We start from the raw sequence: 22,556 nt of genomic DNA, 5'->3' as shown, positions 1-22,556 counted from the left end.
AGAAAACTATTAACATTCTAAAGAGAAAAACGGCAAGTAATTTAGATCATAAACTAGCTAAGTCCTTCCACTTTGTTAGGTTAAAGTTTTAACTTTAATTGAAATGGCTCTGTCACAGAAGGTTGTCTAGAAAAACGAGTGAGGAGATAATATTACCGTACAGAAATCTATGAAGTAACATATTTCATTAACATGGATGTTTCTAGGAAGACAAAGAATCAATTCAAACCAAGCAGAGAGGAAAGTCTACTCTGGAAGCTGCTGTTTAGGTAAGTTTCTTTTATTTATCCTTCTTCAGTAATGGAAGACCTTCATGATCTAACAAAAATTCGCCCCAAGGGGAATGCATTGTGTTCTGCTGCTCTGCTAAAGGGGAGGATTGTAAACATTCTTTTTGCTTGTCCAGACAAGAATCCCTGAAGACTGTTACCTAGACTGAAGAGAATTATTTAAGTAGCTTTTGTGTTTCTTGTATTATTTTTTAAAGGTGTGGCAGTGTTCTTCTTACCAACCGTTTGACTGAGTGAATTTAGTGCTTATGAGAAGTGCCAGATTGTAAGCCCTGGAGACAAAAATAATATTTAACCATAGACAGAGAAAAGAAAGAGCGATGAGCAAGTTTCTTGATAGCCTGGGATATAGTGGATTTAGTGAATAAAAATCCTCAGTCCTTTTTCTAAGTCTTCAATAACACAGAGCCATTTCAGCAACAATGTGCTGTCTAGCAAATGTCAAAGATAAAAAGAAACTCAGAGAAATTAAAACAATTCTGTATTAGCATAATTCACCTTAAACTACAAGTAAGTTTTCTCTAAGGGCACCTCAGTCTGGTTTCAATGTCTATGGCTAAAGTAATTTTAAAATCGAACTCAAGGCACATCCATTCAAGAATAATAAAAAAAGCAACTAAAAGGTGGCTGACATTACTGTACAGTTTAAAATCTTCATAAACTTCACGAAGGAGTACATGTGGATGAAGAGCAGTAAGGTTAAGTCTAAAATATTTGAGATATAATGATAGTTGTCACAAGGAGAAAAAAGTTTCCTATCTATATCACAACTATGAAAAAAATCAATTACAAAGCTAGAAGAATTTTTCTAACAATATAATCACATGAGTTGGTGAACAGTGAGAATGAGTTGACACACACAGGAAATACTTCAAATAGAAGGAAGGAAAACAGAATCTACACACTCCACTGTCCTACATTTAAAGAAGATGGTTATGTGCATTCTTTTTTTGTCCAATAAACACTGCTGGAAATGTGTTCAGCAATGTATCTCAGTGTGCCTGCTTAATCAGAAAGGTAACCTAAAAGAATTCTGATTTTAATTTTATTTTGCTAGAATGAAATTTTTGCATTCCTGCAAGTTCACGTGGGTTTTTTAGGTTGTGTTTTTAAATTTCTTAGAAGATTTTATGATGAAAATAGGAGAGTTCAAGGGAATGATTTTATTCTCTACCCACCTTGCCATCCTTGTCTGTTTTACTGACAGCAGCACTTCCACCAGCTGTTAAAGCACTCTCTGGAGATGCAGGAGCTCCAGGGTGAGTGTTTGCAGTTTTTCCACTGATATCTCCCTCCAAAGATGAAGCAGCAATGTTAGGAGAATTCAGAGAAGCTGCTGTACATGCCAGTGGGATGGCTGAGCGGTTCACATTCACAGCTGTGACATAAGCAGCAGTATTTGGAAGCTGGGGCTGGAGCTGCTGGGAGGCAACAGAGTGGTGGGGAATGATCACAGCTGCAGGAATAAGGCAGGATGGATTTTGTGCTTGTATGGGTGTGACTGCTGCCGTAGGTCTTTCTTGACTATGTGAGGCAACTGGAATAAAAGAATGGAATGTGAGAGTTCACCTTTTCACAAGACACACAAAGTGAGGTACAGTTATTGTGTTACAGCTAATCAATCACGAGAAGTTTTCTTTTTGCCTTTTAAACTTCCATTTATACTGCTATAATGACATGATACACACCACAAAATCTATTTCCCCTGAATAAAGCAGTTGCATATGCTACCCTACTTGCACCAGTATGCAACAGAATAACAGCACTGCAGCTTCTCTGTTGTGGAGAAATCCAAGCTGGTAAGTCAAATGCTTCCCATACAGACAGATGTAAAGTGAAGATTACACTTTAATACCTAAGAGCTAGCTAAATACTGCCTGGAACTTGTTTGCTCCTTTTAATACCACATGTAGTTGTCAGGACATATAAAGCAAAGTAGGAAGAAACACACCTTACAGAAGCTGCTATAAATATATTAGATTGTTTCCCTAAACTTTTCACAAAATCCATAACAGATTTTACAGGTCTTTCAAACAATAAGCACAGTGGCAATTATTGCTGTGAGTGCTTTCTCTGAAAATGTAAGCTATTGTGTCTTGGGATGTTTAAATATAGAAAGTGGATTTACTCATACCCCTGTGAAATAAAAGGAACATCTACACTGGAAGCTGGAGAATAGCACAGGGCTGAGTATATTTACCTGGGATGCAGTGCAAAGCTGGAAGCTCAAAGCTTTGCATGAACTAATTTATTCCTTCCAAGAAGTAACACTGCTATTAAAGTCTTGTGGTCAATCATATATGCATGCTGTTAGACCATTTCAACAGTTTGGGCATCTCTGCACCACTGGGTGGTATGAAATGCAGACATACCAAACAATATGAGCCAAAATTTATCACCCAGCACAGCACATTGTCTCTCCTTCAAATACTTTGAAACTTTGCATCTAAGAAGGGGTCATCCCTGTAGCTCAGTGCATGTGCATCTCAATTGTATCAATTTTTGATTTTTCAGCTACTAATAGAGTTTCAGACTTGTTTTAAGTGAAATCCTGGAACCAACCTCCAGCACTTGCTCTCTTCATTCTGCTTTCTACAAATGCCTCTGGTAATTCCGTTAGATTGCAGCAACAGTGTACTAGCGAAGACTAAAGGTCTCAAATTTTATATAACAATTCTACAGTATTTTACCCAATTGCAATCTATGCAGTGAGAAACACAAATTCTTTCTTTTTTATTTAAAAAAAGGCACATTACTTATATACTATGTCTAATTTTTTGATAACCTCTTCTTCTGTAGCTGACCCTTCCCAACTCTTGAGTAGCATGAACATTTTAAAAGAAAGGTAAGGAGATTATAGAAGGACTTTTTTGGTCAAAAACAATTATTAATGCTGGCTTTTGTTCATGAAACAATATTAGTTTTCCTAGAAGTAGCTGCTATTCTTCAAGATATGTCTACATTCATATGTAATTTATGTATGACAAGCATAGAAGAGCTTTCTGATTTTGTTTTCTTATTGCTGATGGAATTGATAGGAAAAATGCTTCAAGTCACCCTGTTTTCATAGAGATTATCCTTTAATGAAATTTCTGCCTAATGAAATAAGCAGAATATATGTTTTCTTTATAGGTCCTACCAATCAAAGGATGCATAATCCCTCAGCAAAGGTGATGTCAAGCAATGTCTCACTATGGTCATTTGAAGAATGGTCCTTGAAGCTCTGAGCTAAACTGAGACTGAAACCCTGTATTAACCTGTGAAGCCTCACCCAAAAATTAACACTCAGCAAATGTGCTAGAGAAAGGTCAAGAGGATCATGTTTCAGATGTTTACTACAAAGTTCTCTGTACCATTTGAACATAAAGTAGCCATTATTGCTTCAGTGCTCAGGTTCTTATAAGGGACAGATCTGTATTTGTACTAAGAGCACACCTTTGCACAATCCAATGTTAAGTTCTCTCTGATGAGAGTCCAGTCCCTTTGGATTTGTCATTTTGGACCTGAAAAGTCAGTGGGAAGTATGTTGTCACATTCTCAGCTGAATGGAAGTGTAAAAGCTTATTCATCTTGACAGTGGTGCAGAGATGCAGGGACAGAAAGGCCTCTGAAGCCCACAGGAGATTTCTCCTTTGTGTTGTCACTTGCAAGCTCCTAGGCAGCTCAAAAGAAGGCTTTAGAGTAGAAACCACCTGTGCCTACAAGGCAGGAAAGTACAGATGCTTTGCTTAGTTTCTCTTAGCAGTTGCCAGCAGCAGGTGGTTATTTTTATTTAAAGGCAAAGAATAAATGTGTTACAGAGGACTAACACACCTGCTCCAGCTTCAGATCAGACTGGAGGAAGATGAGGCCAATTAAGGAAATAAAATAACTAGAGACATATATACATGTCCTACCTTCAAAAGCAAACCTGGTGCTGACATCTGAACATGCACAGGGTGTTTTAGGAGATGCATGACTCTGAAAAGTGGGCTAATCCATGGATCTTGAGCCCATAAGAAATAACCCTTCTTATGGGGATAACAGAGCATACCGTTACCATTTTTTGCTTTCTCTTTTGCTCTGCCAATAAGGATCCTGTGATTAAAAAAACCCCTTTTGTCATGACGCTCAGTCAGGAGAGCACAGACCCTAAATTCAAGGCTGGAAGGGGGAACACTGGGATAGTCTGAAATAGGAGTTTTCCTTTTTTTCTTCTTCTTTTGAGGCCCTTGAAGCAACTGGATCAGATTTGGCTCCAGTTGTGTGGTATTTTCTTAGTCTGGCAAGTCCACAGAGGAGTGCATGGATTTGTCAAACAAAAATCTCTTGAAAACACCACTATCAATCTTTTTGGATCTGCATTTAAATAACAAGAAGGCATGTTTCATTATGATGTGGCCTGCCCCAGACACTTGATGAGTTACACCTTTCAGAAATACAGAATTTTATTACATAGATCATATGAACCTTGAAGCCAGTATAGCCTTAGTGTTTCAGAGTCAAAGCTGAAAGAAGTTGCAGTCAAGGTTAGAGAACAAACTGGAATGCCTAAGGACCAACCCTGAGCCAGAGACCTGAAAAGGAACACTAAAGATATTTAAAAATGTTAGAAGATAATTTAAAAGTGAATGCTAAGTTAGAGCACTCTGTAGCTCATATGCAGTTAATACACAAAAAAATAAGCTATGACTCAGATGTTCTTATCACTTTTATTACTATATGAATTGCATATGAGTGGGAAAGCTCAAGTAATGTCCCCATCCCAGATATTGCTGGGAAAAAAAAAAAAGAAAAAAAAAAATTCCACCTGAAGTACTTGCATATAAATTTCTAATAGTGGGAGTATGTACATACACACAGTTGCTTAGAGGAGAATAATAAAAGATCTAACAAGTCAGACTGTCATTTCAGAAAACATTCAACTCTAAATAATGATATTAGGAAAAGCTCTAAAAAACCTCAGCAGATACTTACACAGACCCTCACTCCAGTTATTTGTCAAGATGGACTCTACAGTTTGTCTACCACAGGTCACAAATTTTGGTTGTTTTTTTTTTTTTACCTGTTCTAACTGCATTTCGGGCCTGGTTGACTGTCATTTGTCCTGTCACGTGCATAAGGACCTTGGTTTGTGGACTGGTTTGGATATGTGCTGCAGAAACCACTGCTGTGGGCACTGTGCTGGAGTTCACTGCCACACCATTCCCCTGGAGCTTCTGAGATGTTCCACTAGCAGTGGAAGGGCTGACCATAGTCACCACTCGTCCTGTTTGGCCAGCAGTAGACATGGGAACTTTAGTTTGTGATGCACTTGTCACTGTCCTGCCAAAATTTAAAGCAAACAATAGAACACAACTGAAAAAAATTAGCTAGTTACTAAAACCCACAGGTCTATTATGCAATTGTAGCATTTACAAGAACAGAATAATTTTGGATTTGAAACTAGCTAAACTATTTAGTTTATTTACTGTACCTTGTAACTGGAGCCACGTAATTTCCAGGAAAAACACCAATCTTGCTGGTATGCATGGAAGTTCCCTTAAACCAGCCATCCTGGCAGCGTTCAAACACCAGGAACATTTCTCCTTTCCGCAGTTCCAGTTCATCTTCTTTTCGAGGAGTGTAGGGGTAGATAGCAATATACCTGAAAGACAGGAAAAGAGATGCATATGATAAAACTAAAACAGTTCAAAACATCACTCATGTTTTCTGGCACAGAGAGTTCAGTCAGAGATGAGAAGGCATGACAGAAATGGCTCTGATAATCCATCATGCCATTACAATATAAAACAGACGTTATGGTAATATTATGGGGAAACAATGACAGTTAGGAATATCCTCTGAAGTGTACTTTAATGGAATGCAAAAGACTTGTAATAGGACTGCCCATCCTCTTAATTAAGTTAGTGATCTTAATTAAGTAGGTGTTTATCAACTGCACATCCCAGTGTATCCCACTTTTCTTTCCCTACACCTGCTTCTTGTATCTCTTACACCTTGTGACACATCCATTTCTTTTGTATTTGGAACATTGGGGAGAATGGAGAGGTTCTGATAGGGAGTGGAAGATCAGTGTCAGATCCACATTTCAAACTCCAAACTGGAAGCTCCTGTGCAAACTTCAGTGCAAAAGAAAAAGATGCGTGACTAGAAAATGAAGTCTATGGATAAGGTGATTAGCAGCTAACTCACTTGTGAAGTTTATTTCCTTTTATGTTTTCCAAACAACACTAAAGCATAATACAGTCAATTTGAAATCATATTGAGAGGTGAGAAACATTTGAATATTTGCATTTTTTGTTTAAAAAAAAATTATTAGGAAAAACAGTTTTTAAAAAAAACTGAAGCTCCTGTAGTTGCATCTTGGAATGTCCCTAGGGAAATTTTCAAATAGGGCTGCATAGTTCTCTATTATTAGAAAGTGATACTGTTTTAACCACCATAGTGTTCTATTTTCTGCCACATTTGAACCTAAAAACCATGTGAACCATATATACAATTATTGACCCAGGCCTATGGAAAACAGGATTCCAATAAATCTCATTTTCTCTAAAATGTGCTTTTCACAAGAGGTAGCCAATTAAGTATATGGCTAGACCCCATTTATGAAAAAGGATCCACAGTTACTTGCAGTTCTAGTCTTTCCCACTCCCCTTGTAAACCCAAGGGCAAAAAAGTGGCTTTAGAAACATTCTTTCATCAAAGTATTTCTCTTGTGCACAGCAACAATAGCATTAATTGCATGTTTTTCCTTTTTGCATTACATTTTTATTACATTTTATTTTTATTCTTGTCCACCCAAGAAACTTTGCAATATCTACAGAAGTCCTTTAAAGGCAAGATAGGTACCCACAGCAAGCAATAAATTCACTTTAAAGGCAACACAAAAAGGCAATGCTGGCAGCAGAAGGCTTCACTGATACATGATTCAGCAGCGATCTACAAAGCCACATACACTGAAGCTCTATGGAAAAGCAATTGATCTGCTTTAATTGATGTTCATTAACTTCCCTTTTAGTTAATTTTCTCCAAATTTAATTAGTATCCTCATATAGAGCAAGTCTTTGAAGACATAAGATGGGAGTAAATGAAATGGGAACTTGATGAACTGCACTAGGTGCAATAATCCATAAGCAATGTTAAAAGGCTTAATACCAAGAAACAGCCCAAATCCAGATGCACCTGCTATACAAGAAGGGTGCTTTTTTGGAGTGGGAGGAAGCCTGGTGGGACAACATAAAAGAACAGAACAAAACCAGTCCTTATTCAAACTCGTCCCATTAGATAGTTCCGCATCTCCTGAATTTTACATTTTCTTTTATCATTCTTATTCCCCATGCTGCACACAAAGAAGTTTTCAAGAAGAAAGATGTTGCTAGCAACACATGTTAATATACCAAATATTTTCACCCGAAAGGATGACGCACATTTGCTTGTATTGCAAGTGTGAAGACATAATGCTAACTAGCAGCTTTCTGCCTTCATTCTTAATTGCCACCCACTAATTAAGTGCACTGTAGAATCTTCAGTCAAATTTCAATTGCAACTGACACAAGTAGTCTGACAGTAACATGTTAACAGTCTAAATTAAATACAGCACTTTCTGTGTTTTGGCATAAATTATTCCATATGAGAATAGCCTTTTCATACCATACATAATGGAAAACATTGAATAAATTCACTCCAGTGAAATGACACTTTTGAATTATCCAGTATTCAGTGCTAACGTAAGGATTCATTCATCTTCTGCATGATAAATATTTTATATTTTTGAAGTGAGTTCTTTCTGTACACAGCAACAGCTGATTATATTTAGCTAAGACATAAACAATGTTCAGTATGCGGCCTGTTTGGGGTTATCACCTTTCTGCATGCTTTTTTTATAAGTTGCATGCTTGGCTTTTTGGCAATTCCAGCAGAACAGAGCCAGCTGCCGTGCTAAACTACAGGTGAAGTTAAGTGATCTCATTCTATTTTTCTGACTGGAGAAAAGTTTCAGTTTTACTCACACACTTGGACGAGTTTGCTGTCGTAAATGTGCCACTTGGTCAGTTGATCCTGATGCAGACCTTTGTATGACACTTGTAGACTGAGGTCCAGAAGTGGCCGATGCAATGATTGCAGCAGACAAGAGAGGTGGTGGCGGAAGTGGGGGATTCATATTCTGATTGTATAAGAAGAGAAAATATAGCAACAGATGATCAATATTGTTTGAGGAGTTTGATTAGCTGGGAAAAAAAAAGCAGCATGATATTCTAAGGAAGTGGAAAAAAACAACTGAGTCCAGTATTGCTTTATCTACTCTTACAATATAACTGGAGAGTTAGCTTTGTCTCTATTTCTCTTTTTTTCAGTTTTGGCAGCTAATTAAACAAATGACAAGCAACTTGTCAGCACAGGAAAAATGGTGTTTCTAGTTATAACATGTTTAGGATAGGGCTCAACAAAAATTCAGAAGCCTTCCAGGAGGTAGATTTTGCATCCTGCTGCTGACTGTACTTCATAACATGATTATTTTTGTAACCTGAAGCTGAAACATAATATACAATTCAGCTGCAGTGCACCCAAAAGCACCCCTTCTGGGGGAAATTTTCTTTTGATGCATGGGTTACAAAAGCAAGCACAATATGAGACCATAATCACTGAGCTATTGTTACCTCTTTCTCCTATTCTTCTAGTTGAAAGAGTTAGCTTTTGAAATTCAGTATTATCAAGATTGGTAATCTTTAACAAATACCCCAGTAAAAAGGCACCACAGATCGTAATGGGGGTCCTGCCTACAGACTTCTGTGCATTTTAGAATCAATGGAGCAATTGTTACTTTCTGCTCTGTAAGGCCCCAGACAATTCTTCAGGACCTTGTGTACTGACACTCCTGGGAAAAGGCACTCACAAAAGGCAAGCTTTTCCTCCCCCCCTCTTCCAAAAATAACTATTTGTGTTACAACACACACAAAAGGAGTAATAAAAAACCTCCTACCTTTGAAAAAGTGAAACGGAATTAATTTCAAACATAATCTTCCTAAAACCTACAGAACTAGAATATTAATTAACAAAATATCCTGAAGTAGTGCCTGGCACTTCCAATACATCAGCATATAAATGCACAGCATTGTATTATCAGTTTGGAAAATATATAATTGAAAGTCATTTTAATTGCCCTCAAACACTTCACTTCTAAAGGGTTTTGCCCTTTTTGGTCTGTTTTTCCAAACAAAAACCTATATGGAAACTGAGTTTTAGTTCTACACTGCGTGATTATTACTTTGCTGCATTTGGTGAGAATGTTAATAAAAAGATAGCTCTTTAAACCTGTTGTACACTGCCAAGTCACAGTAAAGAACTGCATAATTAAAGACTTTCAAATCTAGAGAAAACTGATCAACTCTTACAGTGTTTCAGTCAAAATTGTTACGCCTAGCTATGGTAGTGAAATATTCCTATTTTATTTAAAGCTTTTTTTCTGGTCATATATTAACACATTCTTAAGACCAAACAGGCCTTTTGTACCCAACACTAAACAGAAATGACCTGCTGGAGAAACATCACTGAGAGCTTTGATACCTATAGTTGGTTTTTTTTTTACAAAAATGACAATTGCATTTGCTTCAAATTCTACCCAACAATTTTTTAAAGTATCCAGATAATTCACAACAAAATACCTACATTTCTCACATTTCTCTCTCAGCTGTTTTACAGCTTAAGTTACTTGTCCCTCCCAGTTAGACATTCAACAAATGTCTTAGTTGAATCAAAGCTGAATGTGAGCATCTTTCATGCAACCTATCAATAGAATATAAATTTAAATCTTTTTTTAGGCATCTAGATTTCTTTATATATGGTAGAACTTGTAAATCCACATTAGGAGATGATTAGTTGGAATTCTTTAAAATTAAACCTATTCATGCTCAATATCAAGGCTGTCATGGTTCCATACTTCCTGCATCTCTAAAGATGCTGAGCATTGCATTTTACTAATTTGAACACATAATATACCCTGAAGCTTTAGCTGCAACAGACACCTTCACAGCTCTATTTTATTCTGCTTCATTCAGGTTCTGTTCCCCTCACCATGTCTATCAATTCGGTAATGAGACCAGCAGTGAGCCACAGCACAATTAAACGCCCAAAGACTTGGCACAAATTCTGAATAAACTACTTGATCGACTTTAGAGGACTAACACTCCACAGCTTGCAGTGCTGCAACTTGGTAAAATAGATCCAAATCATCTAGCCAAGTTTTCAAGAAGTTTTCTGGCATGTAACCATTTTTCTAGCTGTTGAGAAACACACCTACCTCCAGGGCACTTGCTAGTTTTGATGGTTCCCATAGTCAACATTCCATGAAAGAATATACACAAACCACATGTGATTCAATAAAGTATGCTCAGCAATAACTAAGAGTATTTTAGGCAGGTGAGGGGAAAAAACTGAATGCTTCTGCATTCAGTAGTTCTGCAACTACTTTTCAGACACCAGGTGTACTTTCCAGCGTATAAACCAGCAAATAAGTGATAAATTATTTTTTTTAATTGGAAGATGAAAAATTACATGATTTGATAATTAATGTCAGTTGCAACTTCAAAAAGGATCTATAATCATACTCTAGAAATGCATATTACTAAACATCGATATAATTAGACTGCATTCCCATATCAGTTAATTGAAGATCAATAATCATCTCACTCAAGAAATAATAAAAGGCACAGCAGTGGAAAAAATATTCATTACCAGTCTTCAATCCCACAATGTCTAGGAAAAAATATATGGCTTGCAAAATTCCCTGAGGGCTAACAAATTAAGGCTTATGTTTAACAAAATTCCTAAACTATACATTATCAAAAACAGGTCTCTCATACAAAACCTCATTGTTTCTTCCTGCTTCTTCCTCTTCAGAACAAAAGCTGATTTGAATTTTAGTTGATTAAAATTAGGAAAATTCTTATTAAAACCTCCTGACTTACACTATTGAACTTACACTGGAACTACATAAAAGAGCTAAATGTCATTAGTGTATTATATAACCCCCACAGCTTGTGCCTCATTAATAATAATTCAAACTACCCTATATTCTTCAACATAAAGAGCAATTTCTCTTTTGTGCATGAGAGAACAAGACCAGAAAAATTAGGTATCTTTTAATTTTTGAAACCTTCAGCACATAAGTGAATGCAAATCATCCAAATATAGACCAACTCTTTCTGCTAGCTAAATGCACACACCAAGACACCATTTCAAAGTCAACATTTCCAATCTGTAGAAGCAGCAGTATGGACATCTAGATTGACTGCAATCCAAAACACTTTTCAATTCTCAAGAGACTGTAAAGGCAGACTGAAAGGAAAATAAGTTATCTCTTGTTGTTAGATTGTTTTTCTGCTGCTGCTGTAATTCTAACTTTGCTGTGGCACATTTTGTTTGTTTTTCCCATATCATGGTTCAAATCACATACTTTAAGATGATTTTCTAGTAAAATCTATGGCAATCTCCTTCATTAGATAACTACATTATAAATTACATCCAAGAATTTCCTTCCAAGTGAATGAGCCTTTCATAATTGTACGTGCATATTTTCACCCAACAGCTACTGAACTTGACATCTGTTATTTATATTTTGCAAAGAACTTTAAATATACTAAACACCTACAAATTTCAAAAATGCCAGTGGCCAAGATAAGCAGACCAATTAATGCCCTAATTAAGGATAAAGCTGTGGTTGGAAGTCCCAAAGAACAGTGCAAGAGATAATATCACAGCCAAAAGCTTTGGCTGTGAGAAGTCTGTCTCAGTTCATAGCTTCTTCAATTTCAAAGAATAAAACCTCAAAACACAAGCCAAGAATTAATGCTGTTGTCTGAAGAACTGCTGATGCAAAATAAAACTTTGAAATAAATTATCACAAGTTTTCTGAGGGAAAATTAAAATTTGTTTAAATGATAGAAGCAGTAGAGAGCATATATGGTCACTTGACAAGAATACTCTCATTCCTAAAGCTTATTTGTGTCAATTTTGGCTGAAACTTTGTAAATTGTTTACTTCATACAATATTGGGTACCAAAGAGCATCTACAAGACATTATTATGGACAAAATAAAATTAATACAATTGGCATTTTTGAACAACTAGAGCAACCTAAAAAACTAAAATACAATCCTATACAGGTATACAGATAAAAGAGTCACAGACTCCCTTGGGCTAGGAAACAATCCCAACTGTTTTAGAGAAACTTGTTAGACAACAAGACAGCTCAAAATTATCTCCTGCTGATAATAAAAATGCCATCTTTCTTACAGGAGATAAGAGAAGACACTAACTTTTCCTTGCTTTGAGATTGAGGACAGATAAATGTAGCAAAGATGCACAAATTCAGAATTATTTTAAAGGAATATACTATTCTCTTCTTCCGTGATGGGTAATCATGCTCATCCTCTCAGATTTCTTTTTTCTCCCTTAATCTGAGTTTAGCATTATATAAAAGAAGTATAAACACCTTGCTTTCAAAGAACTATTATTTTCAATGGTGTTATAAACACCAAAACGACTGATAGGAAGAACATCAAACAAAGTACCTTCATCCTAAAGAAAACTCATCCTGTTCCCATACAATTTCCTTCTCAGCTGCTAAATATTCAGAAATTAAGAAAAAAACTAAAGGGAGAAACTTAAAGAAATACAGGAATTTCTACTTACAAAAGCAAAAAAATACAAGAGCAAAAGGACTCAAGCCAACCCCTTCTAATGTATTAAACATAAAATAACAATTGTTCCACAACTTAGAATTAACACTCAGAATGTCAGGAAGGGTATTTCCAGAAGGAAAACATCTAGAGAAACAAGAACATCAATTTCTCTCTTGACTGGTCAGAACTATTTTGCACATTTCTAAAATGAAAACAAGAGCTGATGAAGCAAGAGGAGAAGTGTAAGTAAAAGACATACCCCACAGTCTGTGACTTTACAAACTGCATTATCATCTAATATTATCTATCATAAAAGAACACAGGAATAACCTGACTCTAACCTGAGCTGCCAGCCTGCATTTTAGTCATGCTGAAAACAAGTCAAGAAGAAATAGAACATGATGTACAGAAGGCTATTGACTTTTAAAGAGGGTGGCAGAGAATAATTCATGTTACCAATGGGAATTATATGCCTAATTGGAAAAATAAGCAGGAACATGGTTATCACAAAGAGAAAGTAGCACCCCAAGATACGGGACAATCAATGGCAGGAGTTTCTCTCCATGCTGCATTTAGCACTGCAATTTAATTCCTGTGAATGCCCATGGTGAGATCACCTTTGAACAAGCTTAAGCAAATAAAGCACCCGAGGTGGTTTAGTGACTTTGTACCACCACCAAACTAAAGCATTTTTCCATGTTGGCATCAAATAAAGAACTCCTGACTCTTAATAACAAACAGAAGTGTTTGTTATTGAGAGCAAAAGAAAAAAAGCAGCTTCTGACAGAACTTCTGAAATTATGCATTGAATGCTGTCTGCTCAATCCTCTCCAAAACTTGAGTATCTCATAAATCAAATCAATTATTCAATGTTTGCAGCATATATGTTAGCTGGGCTTGAATTCTGCTAAACAGCACCTAGGGTGATTCTGTTTGCTCAGTTCTCACAGGTATTTTCTGAAGGATATGATGAAAGAAGAATAAAAGACTAAATGGATTAGTATATAAGCAGCTAATTGTTTCTAGTATAAGATTATAGGCAAAAAAAGACCCGAGGGTCCTTCCTGGTGGACACAAACTTAAACAACAGTCCACAATGTACACACGTTGCCCAGAGAGGTTGTGAAGTCTCCATCCTTGGAAACTTCACATTCAAAAGCTATTTGGACACTGTCCTGAGGAACTGGCTATAGGTGGCCTTGCTTGAGCAGGGGAAGTTACACTAGACAACTTCAAGAGGCCTTTCTAAACTCATCTGCTCCATGACATTAAAATATGAATCTAAATATAATGAGGTTATTAACTGTTTCCAGATTAGCATTCATTTAACAGGAGGATTACACAGATAATCCACAGATTGAAGGAGTCAACAATTTAACCACAGTAAGACAAAGCATAGCTACAGCTCAATCTGCCTTACTCAGTAAGGCAGGGCAAAAGCACATGGCACATAGAACTGTCAATAATAAAGTCATCTGTCTCAAGAGCAAAGAATGTGAAATACATTTACTTCAGTGAGAGCAGTTACTAGTTCACCAGATGATGAAAATTTGCGACATCAGGCTTGATATTTAGCTAAATATAAACTTTATGCTACATTCAGGCAAATATTCAAGATATAAGAACCAGGCTAAAAAGGTAAATGGATTATACTATCAATATCTCCTTCACTGAAAAAGACTGTGCAGTATTGCACCCACTTCTGGCATGTGCCACCATGTATGTACCATGCCAAAAGGAAGTACTGGAGATAATTCAGAAAACAACAGCACCATAATTTAAAGGACTGAAAACTGTAACTTAAGATTTACAAAGAAATCTGTCAAAAAGCAACCAAGCCACACAGAAGCATTTTCGTAAACAGAAAGTTCATACCAGAAGACAGACAATTGTGTCTTACATTTTGCAGACAAATGTGTAAAATGATACAAATGCCAAAAGTTGAAGACAAAACTACACCTACTTAGCAGCAAGGCTATTCATCATATTTTATTTGGTTTAAAGACTTCAAGGACAGACACCTAAACACGATCAAGTCTCTGGGTTTTTTGTTTGGCTTGTTTGTTTGGTTTTATGAAGTGAAGATCTATTATTCAACTGTGCCCCACCCCTTAAAAATGAAGGGCACAATTCTAGACTGAACAAAATTAATTTCAAGAACTTTAAATAAAGTCACATTAAGATCCCTTAAAGATCTCTGAAAACTGGTATCCACAATCCTTATTTCATTAAGGCACTGATGAGTACAGTATGATATATGGCATTCCACAGTTTTTCTAACGTAAGCATAGGAAACTAAGGAATTCCAGCAGGTTTTAAAATTAAATACGGTACCTTTTGAAGGAAATGTCATGTTATTTGTTCAAATATAACAACATTGCAATGCATTTCTTCCTTTAAAAGATGGCCATTTACTACATGTCTTCCTATTGATCCCCAAGAACCTAACTTCAAAATGCTAGACATGTTCTTCATCTGCCACAGGTGTACATGCAACTAAAACCACCTTACTTAATGAGGAGGCGGCAGACTTTTGAAGTTATTTCAGATAATCTTGAAAATCTCAAGTAAGACAAACACCTGGCAGCTGTGGTCCCAAGTTGATGTTTTTTGTGTGAACCTGCTTGCTTTCCCAAACTTCCCCCCCAGCATAATCTCTCTACTCATGCTTAAAAGAAAGTGTGCTTCTCATGTTTACTAAGGATAAATTACAAAGGAAAGCTGGAGAAATGGATATACATGACAAGATGTAAACATTTTAGCAATAAGGGATGCTGTTGAGGCAGGAGGGGACTTCACTTCAGAAGGCTGTGAATAGAATTCTGATTTATTTTAAAATGCATCGCTCTTTATACAGAGCTTTGTGTAAGACTAACTCTACTGGTCCTGAAGTGAAAACATCTCACCCATTGGTGCACAGTGCATGACTCACAGTGGTAGAACTTAACTATAAGAACAAGAGAGATAAAGAACCTTATTTACATTCTTCTCTAGCACTTTCTCAGGCTTCTGCCTGGTTAGAAACTCTCCATTTCTCTCTTTGACTGAATCTGAGACGAACAACAGGGCTTTTGCTATAGTTAAATTTAAACCATTATTTATCACATAGACACAATTCCCATAGAACCATCATTTCAAATCAGTATATTGGAACTTAAGAAAAAAAATACTGTACAAGACAAATGAAAAATGGGAAGACTGAGTTTTCTTAAGCAGTACTTACACCAAGAGCAGCTTGGTAGGTAACTTCTGAGGGGAAGGTGAAGGAAGGCCCTGTTGTGACTGGGCTGCTGGGGGGTGGAGTCACAATCAGCCCTGTAGTGCCAATATGAACCTGGAAGAGAGAAAAAAAGGTCAGTTCTGTGTAGTTTAGCAACAGCTAGTTTTGACAGAGCTGTAAGCTTCATGGTCAAAACCACCAGTATTCTACTCTTTGTAACCTTAACCTCTTAACCTAGTTTTAGTTAGATGCTCACATAAACAGTGTTGGATCATGTTGTTCACCTTTTTTTTGCTGACATTTCTCAATCTTTGGATTTACACTGAACCAGCTATGTAAAACACACTTTTAACTGCCAGATTTTGAAGATGTGCAAATAAAGCACATTTATGTGCTCAGGTAAAAAATCACCAATATACCTCTTGGGCTCCATTGCTCTCTTCCCAAAGTGTAATCACTATATGAAACAGCCAATTTTTTACAAACTGCTGAAGAAATAAATAAAGTCAGATAAATATTTCTACTTACCACAACCAGATTAATATGCTATATTTCTGGAATTTGTATAATCTTTGAGTTGAATATTTTACTTTTATAGCATGCACTTTATTAATATTCATTATTATATTCAATTTAGAAAAATCAAGAAATTAAATTACTCCAGTTTCTAGTTTCCACAGTTTAATAAAAATCTTTGTGGCACTCTAGAATATAATAACTGAAAAAAAAAAAAACTAGTCTACAACACCAAAATTATTTGCTATCATATAAGAAGAGTTAGAAAATATTTTCCTTAAATATATATTTTCTCTTATTTTCTTATATTCATATTTTTTCTATATTATATTTACTCATGTCGGAAGATAAGTTTTGTCAAAGTGTATATTTATTATTAATTAGACATAATTAATACCTTGACATAAGTAGTCTGACAAGATCAGAAGCCTTTATAGCTACAGCTGATGCCATGTGAATTACCTGAGAGGGAGCGCTACAGGACAGTCCCGTCAGCTCACTTATGCGGGCTGCTGCCGTTGGGTTGCTGGAGCTGATGAGGACAGGAGGACTGATTTCCATGGAGTGGCGATTCTGAGAAGACTGAGAAGCCTTGTTGGACATGGTGAGGGAGGTAAAAGAGTGTCGTTTTTTGGTGTTTTTCTTAGTGTCGGTGTGCTTTTGGGTTGAATTGTTGTGGGCTGCCCCAGAGGTACCTTCACCAGAGTCAACAGCAGAACCTGAGGGCTTGTCCAATTCTATCAGCTGTTTGGCTGCTGTGTTAAACTACAAAAACCAGTAACATGTTAGTATTATTTTATTTATAAAAGTTACCTGAACGTAAAAAACCCACCTCTTTTTTTCATAAAATAATCTCAACCATGCAACCTAAAACTCTGGCATACTCTAGTCTACAAATCTGTCAGTAGAGAGTGAAAAATCATTCTCTACAAACTCAACACACTTACTGTTGGGCTTGTATGAAATTTTACCATCAGAGGTAAAATTCCATCAATAAAGGACGCAATGCCATTGTCCAGACATGGATTAATTCAGCAATAACCACTGCCTGTATAATTTAAAAATCAGACTAAAACACACTGGTCCTCTTTGACCTTAAAGAAAAATCTCTCTTACAAAACTTCTTGGATGTTTCTGTCATTTTCAGCCATTTTTTTGGTACTTGTGCACATTTTTAACACCACCAGCAATGAAAACACAGGCTTCCTCAATGCAGGTTTAAGAACACAGTAGGACAGACTAAATACCCAGCTATATCTATACTGCCTGGCAACAGGCACCTATACAGGCATAAGATGGCAGAAGGAGAAAAGAAACATATACAGGCAATTTTGTGGAAATACCTTCTCAGCTTCTGAATTTTCTAATGTAGAGGCACTGTCTCTGTGCCATTTTCCCTCTTTTTTTTAAGCTTAGCTAAAGAATTTTTGTTCACAATGAGATTTTCTATCTGCTAATTGGTAACAACAATACTACATTAAATGCAAACAAATCCTTCCTTTCCAATGAAGAAATGAGGAATCCCACACATTTTCTTCTTACAATGAAATGTAAGCTATATAATGGGGAGGAGGAGAGGAAACCAACAAACAAACCCTCTACATTTTTCAAACCCCATTATTTTCATGAAATCTTAGCACTATTAGAAATAATAATGTCAGAACTCTCATGTAATCATGAGCTGAAATAACACCAGCACCAGTTTTATGAACATGTACCATTAAATATGAATACTGTTACTTGAAAAGTGTAGGTGATTATGAAGAAAGGAAAGATCTTTTCTGAAGAACATCAGGATGAAAGAATTAAATTAGTCACTGTGGAATTTCTATTTCTACTCTTCAGCATATTATTTCTTCTATTTATTTTACCATTTCCCTGCAAGTCTTGAAATACCTACTATGCTTATGAAGAGTTTTAAAGTTGTATTTTACCCCATCAAAACTTTACTAGACAAACAACAAACCATTAATCATGATAGCATCAACACTGATTTAAATGCAGCTCCCACAGATGACCAGCTTATATTCTTAACACAAGTATATATCTATAGATATATAAGGTAGGGTAAAAGAAAAAAAATTAATATAGAAGAGGTTGGCAAGTGATATTTGAAAGATGTCATCTGGAAGGAAATTTCATATATGTATAGAAAAAAAAGGATGAAGTTCAAAACCGGAACTACTGGAACAAAGAGGAGTTGACATAAAAATCTTCTACAGAAGAGGAAGAACTACATGGAACATATGCAGTGGAGGAAGAACATAATGGGGGCTTTGAAAAAGGATATTAATTCAAGAACATAGACTCTTTTCCTAAGTGTTCTTATTGTTTAGAATGCAACTGAAGAGGACTGGAATCACAGAATCATAATCATTTAGGTTGGAAGGGACCTTCAAGGTCATCAAGTTCCAACCCATCTGCCATGGACAGGGACATGTCCCACTAGACCAGGTTGTTCAGAGTCCCATCCAACCTGGTCTTGAACACTTCCAGGGATGGAGCATCCACAACCTCCCTGGGCACTCTGTTTCAGTGCCTCACCACCCTCACAGTAAAGTATTTCTTCCTAATATCTAATTATAACCTAACTTCTTCCAGTTGAGTTCATCCCCCCATGGCCTGTCACTATATACTCTTGTAAAAAGTCCCTCTCCATCTTTCTTGTAAGAAGGAAGGACAGAAGACAATGTCAGAACAGTAAACAATCCTACAAAAAAGGTGGATGCTAGATTTTCCCTCCTGCTATTACTCAAGATGGATCATATGGACCACAATAAAGTTGTATTACTTGTGTATAACAGAAGATATAAATATAGCATTTTCTCCAATGAACCCCATTATTTAGATGATTATTGAATTTTAAATTTAGATCAAACATACTTTAAACAGACCAGTGAAAACATTATTTCATTACAAATCATTCAGGCTGACGGATATGAAACAAGTAGAAAATAAGACCAAAAAACGTCTACTCTGCTGTTCAGCTTGCCAGGGTCTTATTTGTCATCATAGCAAACATGCAGGCTCTTCAAAGTCTAATAATTTTATCTATTTTGCACATTTTATTTTTTTTAAAGTCAGATTGAAATTCTTCACGTCCTTCCTGAGAATTTAAGTATTCCATACTGTTGATAGAATGGCTGTAACTGTTTCTATTCTCATGTAATCTACGTCCTTTTTTGCAAAGAACTACCTAATCAGAGAAGTTAAGGGATCACAGAGGAATGAAAAAGAAAACCAAAAGCCACTTTGCTAACAGTACCCCAAGGTACCTGTTACACCTAATTATATTTGTTTACTTTCAGGAGCTATCAATGCCTGCAGAATCTGATTACTCTACACAGTGAATAACCTATTAGGGAAAAGTTAACACTTGCCCATGGGATCAATTCAAGACAAATTCAAATAAAAGCAGCATAATGTGCTTTTTTATGCAGAGAAGCAAGCAAACAGTTGCATGAATCTGAAAATGGAAGAGAACTGATTACTGGCCTCCTCTTTGAAGTAACTCGGGGACACCAATAGCTGCAGAATATTTTGCAGAGTGCAGTTTACTTCTCTTCCTTGAGAAGAGAAATTAAGAACCTGCATGCATTCTCCAATGAAATGGCTAGCAGATATTCAAGGTCACCACGGGACTGAACCCAAGTCACACTATGAAGTGTTTCAAACTAGCATTCCTTTGTGAAACAAATACCTATGTACCTAGCCCCACAGTTCCCACATCAGTTGTTTTCCTTAACAGACATATTTTCATTGAGGCTTCTTTACTTCAATCTTGACATTCACTTTTTTTCTTTTTTTCCAATTCACCAACATCTTTGCTGTAACAGGAAGCCTGAAATCCAATTCCCTTTCCCACCAAACTCCAGGAAACTGAAGAACTTTCCAAGCAGGGCAGGACAGAGGCAGCTGGCTGAGCCACGTCTTGGTGCTGCAGCAGGGCTGAGGTCAGCACACATCTTTCTTCTGCCTGCAGATGCCTGCAGGAATTACCCCTACTGCAAGGTCTCTAAGAGTTGTGCTTTGCTACACTTATATTAAAAATCAATTCTGGTGTTCTTTACTCACACAAAAGTAAACAAAAGCTGACATTATTTTCTACTGACAATTTGTCTGAAGAGCAATTTATTTTCACTGACTTTTGTTCTATTATGGGCATTTGTATTTGTTTATTAAGTGTTAAACTAGGTCAAAACATCCAACTTGAGGTCTAAGAAATGTATATTGTACCCAGAACTGCAATTTTTCAGAAAAAAAATCTAATAATATCTCTTTAGTTATGAATATTTTTTGGTTTTCGAACAGAGATAACTGTAAGTGTTAACTTGATTTAATAGAATCACTCTTAAAATTTCTCTCAAAATGTGTTTAGTCTCACTTTTATTATTACCACAAATTTAATATGGGAAAGTTTGAAAAGAAAGGATCAGAGTAGTGAACATTGAATCATAATAGGGCAAAATTTGTCCTCAAATATAATCAGAGATTTTCATGGACTTATACTCACTGTACAAGAAATATCTCAATTATTACACCTGTACTACAGAATAAACATCACAGACTATGCCCATTTTATAGTTAATGACTTCAGATAATCTCTATTAAGAAATCTCTAGGAGCTACTAATTCACATGTTTAAATAAAAGGATGTGGATTAGCATACACATAAAAGGTATTTTTGTCATTATAACATGATAAAATTCCCCAAAAATAGGCAATGATTACAGGATTGGGAAATGCAATGAAAACTACCATAAAAAAATCTTTCAAAAATATTAATTACTTTTCATCTTCATTGTCTTTCATAAAATAAATAAGAATGGTTTGCTATACTTGTTTCTATCAGTTGTCTGTATATTTTCCAGAACAATAGTTATGTACAGAAACCAGGCACTTCAAAATTCAAACCCATACTTTACTGCACATCTCACTGCCCTCTGCTACAGCATGCATTTCGGTTTAGTATATACTGAAAAAACCCCATCTATTTGATTTGAAGTAACTCTTAGGATATAATTTATCATTCTAAACTTTCCATTCTACTTTAGTGGGGATTTGAGAATGTATACTTAAGTGTTGGTGCCTGTTCTAAAAGGGTTTATTGAAAATACATTTTTTTTAGTTGATGAAATCAGTCTAAAAACATTAACAGAAATATATTTTGTAACTTTCATTTTTACATTTTTTTTTTCAAGGCCGTATCTCCTTTTTGCAACTTTTGTAGAAATAGGAATGTAGTTGTTAGCTAAATAGCTCAAGTGGCAGCCTTAGGAAAGGGCTTTTTCTAACAAGTCTAAGTAATTTAGTTTGAAAAAACACTACAAGAAGCTTTACTGGCTGAATTGAAGGGGCAGTTAATTGCAAGAAGCTAGGAAAGAATACCCAAGGGCAAGAAATTGTTAAATTGGCTTTTTAAAATGTCTTAAACTGAAGCCAAAATTGTAGTAAGCAAGTTGAAACTTTTTTGGTCTTCTTATTTTTACAGTCATGTGAAATTTTCTATCCCCAGATATACAGATCCTTACATGAAGCTACTAAAATAAATATACCTTTTCCCTTTTAAAAATAATAAATTCTATTTTGGTTGAAAGCAGTAATGTTTTTTGAAGTTCCCATCTCATTATAGGATTCAGAAATGAAATTAATAAAACCTGACTTGATTCTTAGTATGGTTACACATTTCTTCTGTGACCTGAAGTACATATTTCTCATCCCAGACATAATGTGAAAATACTTTTTTCTTTCATCATTCTGTTTCAATTATTTAAATCAAATACTGTCGGTGCAGGGAAATGTATCATACCAAGTATTCACAGCATACCTATCAGAAAAGGACAAATACTATTCCAAACCTTTGTATCTT

The 22,556-nt window shown here is 35.9% G+C and overlaps 1 protein-coding gene across 2 annotated transcripts in view; it reads right to left on the bottom strand.

Moving 5' to 3' along the window:
• Window positions 1-22,556, bottom strand: part of SH3RF1 (SH3 domain containing ring finger 1) — an 85,617-nt gene that overhangs the window by 10,403 nt on the left and 52,658 nt on the right. For both annotated transcript variants that reach the window (XM_021555577.2, XM_021555560.3), the window contains exons 5-10: window positions 17,150-17,452; window positions 16,175-16,285; window positions 8,282-8,436; window positions 5,746-5,916; window positions 5,335-5,594; window positions 1,469-1,827 (exon numbers count right to left, since the gene is read on the bottom strand). In XM_021555577.2, the coding sequence (XP_021411252.2) occupies window positions 1,469-1,827; window positions 5,335-5,594; window positions 5,746-5,916; window positions 8,282-8,436; window positions 16,175-16,285; window positions 17,150-17,452 (1,359 nt within the window). The remainder of the gene's footprint in view (window positions 1-1,468; window positions 1,828-5,334; window positions 5,595-5,745; window positions 5,917-8,281; window positions 8,437-16,174; window positions 16,286-17,149; window positions 17,453-22,556) is intronic.

The sequence above is a fragment of the Lonchura striata genome, chromosome 4, assembly GCF_046129695.1.
Source record: "Lonchura striata isolate bLonStr1 chromosome 4, bLonStr1.mat, whole genome shotgun sequence".
NCBI classification, from domain to species: Eukaryota; Metazoa; Chordata; class Aves; order Passeriformes; family Estrildidae; genus Lonchura; species Lonchura striata.
Note: the sequence above shows the minus strand (reverse complement) of the source record. Positions and strands in the feature narration are given on the sequence as shown.